Raw genomic sequence first — 14,347 nt, 5'->3', positions numbered from 1 at the left:
GCTATTTCATGTTCCTTCTCAGCAAGCTAATTTTTCAATCGCTGAAGAGGGAGACCAAGCGCCTTATAGTAACAGGAAGAGCCATATGATTCACCCAACCTACCACATCCTTGACAGTTTGAGAGACCCACACATATACTGGCATGTCAAAAGCCTCAAAGATAGAAGCCATCTAGAACCCATAAAGAAGAGCATGCCCATTTTTATCCTGATTAAGAACCATGTGCATGCGTTTAATGATCAGAGAGGGTAAGTCAATAGGTACCTCAGTATCCAATAACTCCATAAGGGTAAGATCAAGAAAGTTAGCCTGCATCCGTCGTTGCTTACGTTGCAGGATAATCTTATGAACCACATCAAAGTATAACTGATGTGGTTGAGACGTCTCATTCTTGTCAATGCAACGATGATGAGTCAGAGTAGGTTTTGAGGAGAACTTTCAACAGATACTTAGTGCACAGGACTTGTCAGTTAGTGGATGTCATTCAAGTTTCACATAGTGACCCCACCCTGCTGAAGAATCTCTAATATCCGAGCAACATCAACAGGGACCAAATGAATAAGAGTGTTTTGCACAGTGGAAGTAAAAGATAGACCATCACTCTTGCCATTTATGTAGAATTCAGTTACCTCCCTCTTTGCCATCCTACATTGGGTATCTCCCTGAAGAAAAAGAGCTGACCAACCTTAGGCCTCCAGCTTGGACAGTAACATAGTCATCTGAGGACCCCAAATCCAGTGACCATTCTTTCTCTAAGAACTGACTACTGAAGGAAGTGAATGATTCAATCAAGCTGAGCGGATGATGCTGAAGGATTGGACTGGGTTAGATTCTTAGCATTTGAACCAGACAAGGAACAAGAAGAGGAAATAGGGGAAGCAACATGTTTATTTTTTGATGTTGACACTGAATTTCTTGAGGATCGTACTTTCGGGACAAATTTTGAAGAGGGCTTGGAAAAAGAGGATTTCATGGCTTTTAGGGTGGGCATTGGCTTAGAGCAAGAAGATTTCAAAGCAATATGTTTCCCACGCCTAACCCTACTAAGAACAATATCATCATCAGAAATAACAATGTCAGGGGTTGTAGGTAAAGTTCTTGTAGAAGCATGGGTCCTTTTACTTGCTTCCATGGCAGAGGCCAGATCAGCCTCAGCTTGATGACGTTTTTGTCTAGTTTGGGGGACCCTAACACCCGAAATGGAGGGGTTAGCTATGGGTAGAGACGATTCAGACACAGGATTCGACGCACACTTTCTATTGAGAGTTGTAAGATGACGGTTACCCTTTGTAGGTTCAATATTAGCCAAAGCAATTTCCTCAGGGGTATCGATACTCAAGGGGACAGGGATACCATTATATGCCATGGGACAAAGTTCAGTGAAAAAAGGAAGAAAGTGATTATGACTTACAGAGCTCCAATTTGCAAGCCCATATAGTGTGACCTTGATAGTTGCATGCTCTCTTGATTCCCCCTCACTCGATGCTTCAGGAGGAAGAACCAAAGGGAGGTCCAAAACACGATTTTCCTCAACAGTTGGGCTGGGTGGAGGGCCATTGAGCGACAAAACATGGGCAATACCGTCCACAAAAATCAAGATAATAGTTGGAGGTGAACAGACGAAAGGATGGGTGATATGATAGTGACAACTTTCTGAGAAAAATAGAAAAGAAGGGGAGACGAAGGGTTTTTGGTTTTGGCGGTTAGTATTAACGAGAGAGAAAAAAATAAAAGAACCATGTTATTAATATGTATCAGCATGTGTGACTCTATATTAAAAACATTTTATACTTAAGGAGTGCTCCACAATTTGCTTAGCTAATTTGTACCTATATTTCACTGCTCAGAGTAACAAAGATCCATGAGAATTTATAAGAGCTGATAAGGACAAAATTGATATACAAGTGAATGTATTTGATAGACTAGAGAATTTATCACTTCATAGCCTAAACACTTATTATTTCGTATAATGACTGTTTTCTAACAAATCATTAAGGAAGGGAAATTATGCAATCTTAATTATCCCTAAGTCTAATCTATTTTTCTCAAAGTGCTCTCTATGTAATGCTTTGGTAAAAATGTCAGCAATTTGTTCCTCAGTGGAGCAGAACATTATTGATATGTGACCTTTCTCTACATTATCTCGCAAAAAATAGTGTGTCACATTAATATGTTTTGTTTATTTATGTTGCACAAGATTCTTTGCTATATTAATAACAATAGTATTATCACATAAGATAGGAATGCTACCAACATTTAAACCAAAATCCAACAGTTGTTGTTTGATCCATTGCAATTGTGCACCACATGATCCAACCGCCATGTATTCAGCCTCAGCAGTAGACAAGGCTACAAAATTTTGTTTCTTGGTGGACCAGGATATCAAACATGTTCCAAGGAAGTGAGCCATACATGTGGTACATTTCATGTTGACCAGGTATCCAACATAATCAGCATCTGCATAACCAACGAGATTGAAGTTGCTTTCTTTGGAGTACCAAAGTCCCAAACCAGTGGTTCCTTTGAGATACCTGAAAATTCTTTTAATAGATTTAAGATGAGATTCTTTGGGATTTGCTTGAAACCTGGCACAAAGTCCTACACTAAACACAATATCAGGTCTACTTGCAGTAAGGTACAAGAGAGACCCAATCATTCCCATATACACCTTTTGCTCAACAGATGCACCTGATTCTTCCATATCCAGCCTAGTAGCAGTAGCAGTAGGAGTATCAATTTCCCTTGCTTTATTCATGTTGAATTTTTTGAGCAAATCATTCACACACTTTTGTTGATGAATCAAGGTACCTGTGGGTGTTTGCTTGATTTGTAATCCAAGAAAGAAATTAAGTTCACCCATCATTCTCATTTCAAACTCTCCACTCATAAGTTTAACAAACACTTGAGTCATCAGACTATTTGTAGATCCAAAGATTATGTCATCCACATATACCTGCACAATCAACAAGTCTTTTCCATTTGTTTTTAGAAAAAAAAAATGCTGTCGATTTTACCTCTTGTATGACCATGTTCTAGTAGAAACTTCGATATCCTTTCATACCATGCTCTTGGAGCTTGCTTCAGCCCATACAAAGCTTTGTCTAATTTATAGACATGATCAAGGAACTCAGGATTTTGAAAACCAGGTGGTTGTTTTACATATACTTCTTCTTTTATCCATTCAAGAATGCACTCTTCCCATCCATTTGATAGAGGGTGAACTCTTTAAAAAAAGCAAATGCAATGAGTAATCGAATAGCTTCAAGTCTTTCTACAGGAGAAAATGTCTCATCATAGTCGATTCCCTCTTGCTGATTGTACCCCTGAACTACCAACCTTGCCTTGTTTCTAATGACTGTTCCATTCTCATATAGCTAGTTTCTATATACCAATTTAGTTCCAATCACTATTCTCCCTTCCGGTGGTGGAACATGATGCCATACCTTACTTCTCTCGAATTGATTGAGCTCTTCTTGTATTACTTGTATCCAATCTTCATCAAGAAGAACCTCCTTCACCTTTTTGGGTTCAACCATGGACACAAAAGCTTGAAATGCACATAAGTTCTTTAAGCCTTATCTGATAGTGATTCCAGATGTTAGGTCTGGAAGAACACTGTCAATTGGATGCGATCCTTGATACTTGTAGCTTTTTACATTTAACCCTGAAGAGATCTCAGTAGTATCTACTACATTCTGTTCTTCAATGTGACCAATATCTTGACTTATTGTTCCCCCTGTCTTTGTAGTCTCTGATTGCTCAACTGAGGGACCAGGTTGCTCACTTTGTTCCTGCCTGTGTTCCTCAATTTCATTATCACCCTACATGTTAGTCTCAAATAAAGAGATGTTTTCATCAAAAATAACATGCACACTCTTGTCAACACATTTTGTTCTATTATTCAAAACCCTATATGCTTTTCTATGTGGAGAATATCCTAAGAAGATTCCCTCATCACTTCTTGCATCAAATTTTCCCAGGTTATTTTTCCCATTATTATGAACAAAACATTTCCAACCAAAAGTCCTCAAGTTAGAGATATTTGGTTTTCTACCTTTGTGTAATTCATAGGGAGTATTCTCTAAGATAGGACGAGTCATGCACCTATTGATAATGCAACATGCTGTACTGACGGCCTCAACCCAGAGATTCTTTTCAAGATTATTGGCAATCATCATGGTTCTGGCCATATCTTCTGAAGTCCCATTTTTCCTTTCAACTACTCCATTTTGTTGAGGAGTCCTAGGAGCAGAAAAAATTATGATCTATTCCATGAGATGACCAGAATTCTACGAATTTTGCATTTTCAAATTATGTTCCATGATCAGATCTTATGGAAATCAAGGGCAGTCCTAGAGTTTTCTCCATTTTCTTGATAAAAATAGAAAAAACATCAAAGGACTCTTATTTAGAAGCTAGGAATAGAGTCCAAGTGAATCTAGAAAAATCATAAATGACAAATACATACCTTTTTCCTCCTCTGCTTCTCACCCTCATTGGTCCGCATAGGTCCATATGAATCAGTTCAAGGAACTTGGTTGTGCTTACCTGGTTCTTTGACTTGAAGGATGATCTCACTTGCTTCCCCCTTACACATGCACCACAAACTCTGTCGTTTTTGAATTTGGTTTAGGGCAAGCCTATAACCATTTCCTTTCTAACTATTTGTTTATTTGCTTCAAACTTGCATGTCCAAGTCTTTTGTGCCATAGTAAGGGATCATTAGCCATTTCATTGAGACACTTCAGAGTTGTTCCTGACATTCCCATGATGTCAACTTTGTACACATTTCTATGTCTTTTAGCTGTTAAGACAACTTCCTTTGTATCCAACTTTTCAACCCTGCAACCTTCAGAAGTAAAAATTACTTTATTACCTTTGTCACATAGTTGAGAGATGTTGAACAGATTATGTTTTAGCATGTTCACATAGTACACTTCTTCCAGTGCTTTGGATTTGGACTTTCCAATCTTCTCGACTCCTACAATAGTACCTTTTTTTCCATCTCCAAATGAAACACTTCCCCCTTTGAATGCAATGAGTGAAAGGAATTTATATTTGTCTCCAGTCATATGCTTCGAACAAGCACTATCCATATACCAATGCTTGCTTCCTTTCACTTTTGCCTGCAAACATTTTAAAGGTTAGTTTTAGGAACCCAGACTAGCTTGGGTCCTTTCCAATGGTTGAAGGGGTGAATAAGATTTCTTTTTGCCCAATTGGGCATCCAATTTTGCTCCTATTTTTCTGATTGGTTTTAAAATAGTTGTTAGTTGCTAATTCAACACTCTTATTCGTAGATTTGTTGGCTACATGACATTGAGTGGTGCGATGCCCCAGTTTTGCCATAAATATAGCATAAGTCTGTTGTAATAACCTTATCATTATAAAAACCAATGCCAACTTTCTCATTGTGATTTCTCTCACTTAGGTGATTAACTATTTTGGATGAATGAGTCCATCCATTTGTCTTATCAAGATCCATTTTATCATAGAAATTTCTATATTTAGTTTTCTCACATTTACTTTTTCAGTAAAATAATCATTTTTGCATTTTTCTAGATCATTTACCAATTTTATTTCAGTTTCACTCAGTTTTTCCTTTCCTTGTCCAGTTATTGACATCTTTAAGACTTCAGATTTTAGATCCAGATTAAAATACTCAAGTTTTTCAACTTGTTTCTTTAGACAACTATTTTGTTCATCAGTTATAGTTTTGCAACTTTTGAGTTCCATGCACTCAAATTTCTGATATGCAAAATCTTTAAACAGTTGATCTCTTTCACAAGTTAATTCTTGAAAATCACCAATTAAATCACTCATTAATCCGATAAATTTATTTTTTGAAAAAAGATGCAACTTTTATTTTAGATCAAGGATACTAACCTCATAGTTTTCTTCTTCCTCAAGATTTGAGTCTCCTGCAGCCATGAGAGATGTTTCATTAGTTTCAGATTCTTCAGTTTCCGATCCCCAAGCAGCTTCCTCAGCACATTCTTCCTCAGAGTTTTCTACCTCCTCGAGATCTGAGTCTCCTACAGCTATGAAGGTTGTTTCATCAATCTCTTAATCACTAGATTCTTCAGTTCCTGATCCCCAAGCAGCTATCATTGCACATTCCTCCTTTTGTTTTGCGGTCCTTTCCTTTTCAGCTCTTTCTTTCCTCCATTTAATTTCCCATTGTGGACAATCCTTGATATGATGATCAATCTTTCCACACTTGTAGCAGCCAAACTGAGATTTTTCATTTGACCACTTCTTAGTACTTGTTTCCTTCCTTTCATTCCCTTTTCCTTTTCTAAGGAATTTTTTAAAGTTCTTTTCCAGGAATGCCATTTGTTTATCATCTAGATCAAATTCTTCTTCATCAGATACTTTTAGGGCCATTGATTTTTCATTGAGCATTTGCTCCTTCTTTAAGTCATCCATATTCATCTCATATGTTCTGCGATTTCCCACAAGTGCATCAAGTGTCATTATGGAGATATCTTTAGCTTCCCTTATATCAATGACTTTTATATCCCATTTCGCTTGTGGAAGAATCCTCGGCACCTTGTCAACTTGCTCCTCAGTAGTGAGAACCTTTCCTAGAGATGACAACTCATTGATAAACTTTGTGAGTCTACTAATCATTTTTAATAAAGGTTCACCTTCCTTCATCTTGAAGGTTTCATATTCAGTAAACAACATGGCTACTCGAAATTTCCTTACTTGACTGGTTCCTTCATGAGCATTGACAAGTGCATCCTAGATTTGTTTATCTGTAGTACAGTTTGAGATTTTCTTGTACTCGTCTGGTCCTAGGCCACAAACTAGAATGTTTTTGGTCTTAGCATTCTTCCTGAGAGCGGATAGGTCTTCCACAGTGAAGTCAATCCTGACCTTAGGAACCTGTACTCCTTCCACAATCTTCATAGGGATGGTAGGTGCAATACTTATCCTATCCAAGAGTTCATAGTCTTCAGCTTGTATGAAATATTCCATGCATGCCTTCCACCAGCCAAAGTGAGATCCATTGAACATTGGTGGTCTAACAGTTGATTGTCCTTCGTTATGCCCGATAGGCGGTGCAGAATTCATCGCGATCTTTATATTAGGTGTTAGCCTGCATAAGATAACCTGCTCTGATACCAATTGTTATTCTACACAACCTTGATTTTACTTACTCTTGTTTAAACTTTTCCTAAGTGAACCACGTTCTTGTTGCAGTGCCATTGGTGGTCCTCCGAGCTCTGCGGATCATTTCATTCTCTCCTTCATTCATGATTCAACCATTGTTGGCAACCTTGACAAGTTCTTGTATTTTATTTTATTTTTTTAAAAGTTGTTTTTCAGAATTCTATATGCTTTGATTTTGGTATTTATTGATGTGCTCGTATATTTAGCTGATTTGACTCAGATATTCACTTCTCTTAAAAAAAATAAATTTCATCTGAAAGTTTCAATTCTATTCACTGATTAAATGAACATGAAAGTTAATTTTTTTTTGTTTTGGCTTATTGGTTGATTTTACATATTTATTCATTTGGGTATGGACTATGGTGTATGGACATTCAACATTTGTTCTTGAACATTCAACTTTTATTTTCTTAGAGATTCAAACTTTGGTTCACTGCCTTATGCCTATAATTTTATTTTGGTCCTTATTGCATGTTTAATTTTTGTAAGTTCTAACTAAATTATTATTTTATGATTCAGTCTCAATATTCAATGAAGAAGTATTTTACACAGGTACCGAAATCAAGTTTAGCCCCTCATAGTCATAGTCAATCTAATCAAAAAAAAAAATACCAATCATTCAGAAGTATCATTAGATTCGTCTCAAGAATTTGATTTGAGTACTTTAAAGTTTGATCTTGGTGAAAGAACATCAATATTGAGCTATCATCCAAATCATCGTGATGTTATTAGAAGAGCATACCTTTTGAGTGGTCCTTGTCAACCTCGTCTGGCGGTGCATGAGTATCCTCAAACAAATATTTTTGGATCAGTGCGTCATTTGACTCATAAATGGTTTGAAGATATATATCATGATTAGTTGGAGTATAGTGTTAGTAAAGATGCAGTCTATTGCTTGTATTGCTATCTATTTAAAGATCATAACTCTAATCAAGGAGGAGGGGAAACATTTTCAACTATAGGATATAAGAGTTGGAACAAAAAGGGTGGTCTTGACAAACATATTTGTCTACCGAATAGCATACATAATTGGTCAAAAAAGAAATGTCAAGATTTACTATGACAACACCGGTCTATTCAATTTGCATTTGAGAGGCAATCTAATCAACTCAAGCATAGATATTTGATGCGCTTAAGTGCGTCGGTTGATGTAGTAAGGCTTCTCATATGTCGGGGATTTGCATTTCGAGGTCATGATGAATCTAAATAATCACTTACTAGGGGTAACTTTCTTGAAATTATCTCATGGTATGCAATAAAATGTGATAAAATTTGTGATTATTTTTTGGAACATGCTCCTTTAAATGATCAAATAAATTCTCTAATGATGCAAAAAGATATTGTGAGTGCATGTAAGATAGAGACCGTTAAAACTATTCTTGAGGAATTAAATGGTGACTACTTTGCTTTACTAATTGATGAATCCTTTGATGTGTCACAGAAGGAGCAAATGGCTTTTGTATTTCGATATATTGATAGAAAGGGATTTGTAATGGAGCGACTTATTGACATTGTTCGTGTTCATGATACTAGTGCTTCATCTGTAAATGAGGCAATTTTTAATTTACTTGCTCAACATTCTTTGAGTCCATCAAGTGTGCGTGGACAATGTTACAATGGGGCAAGTAATATGCAAGGTGAGATCAATGGCCTTAAAATGTTGATTAGAAGAGAAAGTAAATCGGCTCATTCCATCCATTATTTTGCTTATCAACTTCAACTAACTCTTGTTGGGGTCTCTAAAAAGTGTGTTGAAGTGGGAAAACTTGTAATATTGATCTCAAATGTTTTTAATGTATTGGGATCTTCTTTTAAGTGTATAGATAATTTACTAGATTCTCAAAAATCAACAATTCAAGTGGCATTAGATATGGATGAACTTACAACCGGTAGGGCTTGAATCAACAACTTGGTCTTTCAAGAGCTTGTGATACTCGTTGGGGATCTCATTATAAATCCTTTAATAATTTTATTATTATGTTTGGCTCTATTCTTGAGGTTCTTGAATCACTTGCTCTTGATGCAAGGAATATGGATGACAGAGCCAAGACAATGGGACATCTTAAAGCTTGTCAAACATTTCAGATTACGTTTATGTTGCATTTGATGAGAGATGTCTTAGCAATCACATATGATCTTAATAAATGCTTACAGAAAAGAGAGAAAGATATTGCAAATGTCATGCTACTTGTTGAAGTAGCAAAGAAAAGGTTGTAAGTCTTAAGAGATGATGAATGGGATTCTCTTATTGCTAAGGTATCTACATTTTGTATCAAACAAGATGTTTTGATACCTAACTTTGAGTAGCCATAAGTTAGCTCCTTAAGATCACGTCGGAAACTTGCCAACTATATAATCTTACATCATTATCGTGTTGAAGTGTTTTGCAATATTATTGATTGGCAACTTCAAGAACTTAATGATCGTTTTGATGAGGTGACTACTGATTTCATGTATCAGGACACTTCATCCAATACTAAGTGCCAATGGTCGTTACTCAGTAATATAACCCAACTAAGTGAGTTGGGGTCGAATTTCACAGGGAGTGGTACGTGTTTGAGAATCAATAGACAAGTACGAATATGCTCAAGTCAATCATAGGAATAGACATTTACGAATAAAAACATAATTCAAATTTATGGTGACACAAGTGTCAAATAACATGGGGTTTGATTGTAATTATCAACTACAACAGCAAATAATACGAAAATAACAATGTTGAGACGGGTTATTGGGATGTGATTCGATTATGGACTAATTTAGACAAACGGGTAATTGCAATTGTTAGTAAATAACTGTAAATTAGTGAATAAGCTAGACTTTAATGGGGATAAACTTTCTCTCGAACAATCTATCCCGAATCAAGTTGGTTTCTCTCGAACACCAAGAAGTAATCAATTAAGAACAACCTACACTTTAATCTCTTCACTCTCTTGAGCTGAATGTGTGGAAAAGAGTTTAGGATTCACTCTCTAGAGCTGAACTCATGACAACCCAATACCCACAGACCATCAATTCAATAATCTTGGTTTTAACACCTCTCTCTCGAGCAAGCCAAAAACACGAAGTTAGGACTGCATTTGCAATTACAACCCTTTAATTTCAACCACAATTATTGAATGAAATCACTTCTAAACAACATTTACACTAACAATTAGCAATACCCAGCAGCTAAATCAACCCATAATCACATAATCACACCCCAAGAATTGGGGTTTTAGCTTGACATCATAAAAAGATAGAAATTGTTACCAAATTGTGTTTCCATCAACTGGGTAAGATTAATTTCGCCTTTACAAATGTCTTAATTGAAGAATCTCCAAGACCAACTTTCAATTTCTCAAAAATGGAAATTTTCAAATCTTCAAATCATTAAAGCTAAGGAAAATATTGTCTCAATACTCTCAGTTCAAACTCAAAAATTACTCTAATGAATGTTCAGAATAAATTTTTCTACTAAACATAATGTTTGAAAATGTATTTATAGTCGCCAAAACTATGTTCTGAAGGACCATTCAGTGCAGTAAGTTGGGATCGCCGATCAGCTCGGCGATTCGCCCTTTGGTCAGTTCCATCGCCTTTTTGCTTTGGCCTTCAGCATCCTCAAGTTCTGTAACTTTGGGTGATCTAACACTGCATCGTGGAACCGTTTGGCGACTCGCCGACTGCTCCTTTCTAGCACCGACTTGATTTTCTCCTTCAGGGCTTGGCACAATGGAACTTTAGGCGAGATAGTGGCACTTTGGCGACTCTCCCAATGGTTTAGGAGATCAACATGCCTTCTTTTCTTCATTCTTTCAACTACCTTGTTCCGTTTTGCCCATTAGTGTCCATTCTTTGCTCCTTAATCCAAATCCCTGAAAATCAAGGATTTACATCAGTTATTGGCACAAAATAAGCATTTGAGGACATTAAATCTATTAAAATAAATCCCTAAATGAGTCCAAAACGTAGACTCATCAACACCCCCAACTTAACTTTTGCTTGTCCTCAAGTAAAACTCAAGTTCAGTAGTTCAAAAAGGATGCCTTAAATAGTGCTACACAAGACTCAATCATGAATGCACACAAAAAGATCAAACTTACTCATGCAAGGATTAATTGTGCACTCAAAGATTCAAGTTGTGACTCGCCATTATCAAAGATTCTCAAGCTCACAATACTTGCTTCAAATGCAAGTTCAAGCTCAACAAAGGTACTCAAATTCCCTCACACAAAGAATGATTCCATATTCACACATAATGGTTCCATAATTTATAGTTTCGAAATCAAAGAAACACTCACACTCACAAAGATGAACAGAATGTATGATTTCACCCATAGGTTTGCTCTTATTTTCCAACTAACCATTGTTTAAGCTCCCTCAAGATCAAAAAGGTCTTTTCAAGGCTTGTAACGGGCTGAGTGTAAAGGTATGGTCATTTAGGCTCAGTGACTTCTATCCTTGTAAAATATGGTGTGAACAACACTCCATTTCCTTCTCTTCATCATTCTCATTTATGCTCACAGGTCACCTCATAATTCACTTTCCATGGAATACCAGACAACCCATTTTCTTTGCTCTTTCACAAACTTTTTTCTTTCATTTTCATTCTTTTTCTTTTTCATTTTTCTCTTCTTTTTTTTGTATGGAGGGGTTCCTTCTTTTTCAAAACCATGGGTAAGGGGGACTTCTTTGCACTTCTTGATTTACCTTCTCTTTTCTCCACACCCCCAACTTAGGCTTTTGGCCTAAGTTGGTTATTCACACAAACCACATCTCATGAGGACTAAGGGTGAAGGGATAAAGAAAGGTCACAATTTCATCAAGTTTCTTCCAAGGAAAGGCTAAGGTTCAAAAGGTGTTCAAGCGAAGTTCACACACTCACAAGGTAGGCCACAAAAGAGGTATAATGTAAAATTATTTCAATCTCTTTAAAGTTGCCTAAGATCATTTCAAGAGGTTGCATCACTTAGTCAACTGGACCAACGGGGTAAATTATAGGTGTCATCATACATGGTTCACAGTAAGCTTATCACACACAAGTCATTAACACCAATGTCACACAAGACTCCACATTTTTGCTAGTGTGCAATGTTCATCACAAGATACTCAATTTGATAATTGGCTAGTCACAACAAGATGCAAAAAGTTTACATATTGCCTATGCAACTTAATTTGGCCTTATCGTAGCTGCACATTCATTTTTGTTCAATTATAAGCACTATTCTAGTCATCGGCATTGATCAAGACCGATACTCAAATTTGCTAGAGAACATCCACATTCAAAATACAAATAAGAGGTGGCACATTGTAAGGGTCCAAAAATCATTTACAATTTAAAACAAAGAGCCACAAGCTCAGTCATCCACAAAAACAGTGCCAAAACACAATATATACCATAAAAAACCAAATATATAACCAAAACAATAATCACAAAAGGTGTGCCTCACCCCACCAAAAATAAAAGCTATTTGTCCTCAGATGCAAGCAAAATAATATCCAACAGTCAATAAGAATAAGACAGAGAGGGAGGTGAAAAAGGGATCCTGTCTACTCAGTCGCTCCATCTGTCGGGGCATCAGTGCCCGGTGCATCACTCTGGACTTGGGCCTCAGTACCCGAAGTCACATCAATAGTACCACCAGCTCCACTAGGGTCAGCCAAAGGTGTATCTGCTAAAGAGGTATGCACAACTACATCTATCATGGCCTTCTCAGTCTCTGCAAGGACCTCGTAAGAAACCTCCTCAGCAACCCCAAGCATCTCCTCATTTTTCTATTCCTCAAACTTTGAATCAACTACATCTTCAACTCCAACATCATCTCTGATGGTAGCCGGAGGCATATCTGGTTCAACTGGCACATCTGGGATATCCATTGTGCCGAAAATTATGGACATGTCGATGGACTTCAACTGATCCACATCCCTTCTCAGCGCAACAATAATGTCCTTTAGAGCTGTCACCTCCTTGGTGGTCCCTTGACCACGCTCACACACCGCTATCCTAGTCGCAAGGGCATCAATGGAAGCGCTCAATGGTGTCACAGCATCAACCAGGGCTGTCTGAACCATGGCCAGAATGTAGGCCTAAAGTCTGGCAGCACGATGATCGGCAGAATGGGCTCACTGCCCCATCTAGATTAATTCAGCCTGAGTGAGCGGGGGCCGGGAAACAACAACAACAACAGATCAAGGAGGCAATATAGCAGCAGAGGGACCTGGAGTATCAGAAGGAACATCACTAGAATTACCTGAAGGCCTAAGGGCCGGAGTAGGCAAAGGTGCCTCTACAGGTAATGAGTATGTATCCACAATCGGGGAAGAGTCCACTGGGGCTGCCTTCTTCTCCTCTACCTCATCCTTTAAATATTTTTCCTCGATCCTCTGTATGTCAGTAGAAGATGTGGGAATAACTTCCTCATCCTTCTTCTCATCTATATGCATCTGAGCTCATTTGCACAATTGAGTAATTAACGCTGGAAAGGGAAGGGAAGTTTGGCGCTGCTTAGCCCTCATGACCATCTCCTGTGCCATAATCATCCCAGATTTATCCTCGTCTCATCAATGATGCAACCCAGACAGGCTGGCTTGGCAAGGTGGAGAATTGACTCGTTCTGGGATGGCATGATAGTACTGCTGATGAAGCCAAACCAGAACCTTGCTATTATGTTTAGATCCTTCTTCTCAATCGGTGCTTCGATTTCAAGCCATTCTGGAGTGTCGTTAGATATCAGCGGGGCTAACCACTTCTTCATGTTGTCTAGTGTTTTTGTCCTGATTAAATGCTGGTAATCAGCATCAATATGTGTTGAAAAGCCCAAGGCTATGTTGATAACATCAATGTCACATTTCACCTTCCGACCTCTGACAACCACATAGTCAATCGTCTTGAATTTGGCTGCCGGTTTCTTCCGTTATGTTATCAAGGCACTGTAAGAGCTATAAAACTCTCTGACCCAGCTTGGAATGTATGGGCCAAGTGTCTTGGTAAAGATCTGAAATTTATGTGACGTCAGGCAGCTCATAATCTCTTGGTACTTGTCAATGACCCCATCAATATACAAACACTTCTCCTCGATAATTGTCCCCATTCCCTCAGTCTTCAGTCTTCTTAGACACTTGGGATGAGGACCCTGTACTGGTGGTGCTAGGACCACAACCTGTGCTAGAGCAGGAAGAGGAGTA

General features: G+C 37.7%; 1 protein-coding gene across 1 annotated transcript; it reads right to left on the bottom strand.

Annotated features, from left to right (window-relative positions):
* Positions 1-4,662: 4,662 nt before the first annotated feature.
* On the bottom strand, positions 4,663-6,634 carry LOC125827660 (uncharacterized). The gene is made up of 4 exons (XM_049506978.1): positions 6,076-6,634; positions 5,888-6,033; positions 5,573-5,749; positions 4,663-5,127 (listed from the first exon to the last, which is right to left on the bottom strand). Exons 1-4 carry the CDS (start codon positions 6,632-6,634, stop codon positions 4,663-4,665), a joined length of 1,347 nt encoding a protein of 448 aa, XP_049362935.1.
* Positions 6,635-14,347: the final 7,713 nt, after the last annotated feature.

Source organism: Solanum verrucosum, unplaced genomic scaffold, assembly GCF_900185275.1.
Source record: "Solanum verrucosum unplaced genomic scaffold, falcon-dt-bn FXZP01000294.1, whole genome shotgun sequence".
Classification (NCBI taxonomy): Eukaryota; Viridiplantae; Streptophyta; class Magnoliopsida; order Solanales; family Solanaceae; genus Solanum; species Solanum verrucosum.
Note: the sequence above shows the minus strand (reverse complement) of the source record. Positions and strands in the feature narration are given on the sequence as shown.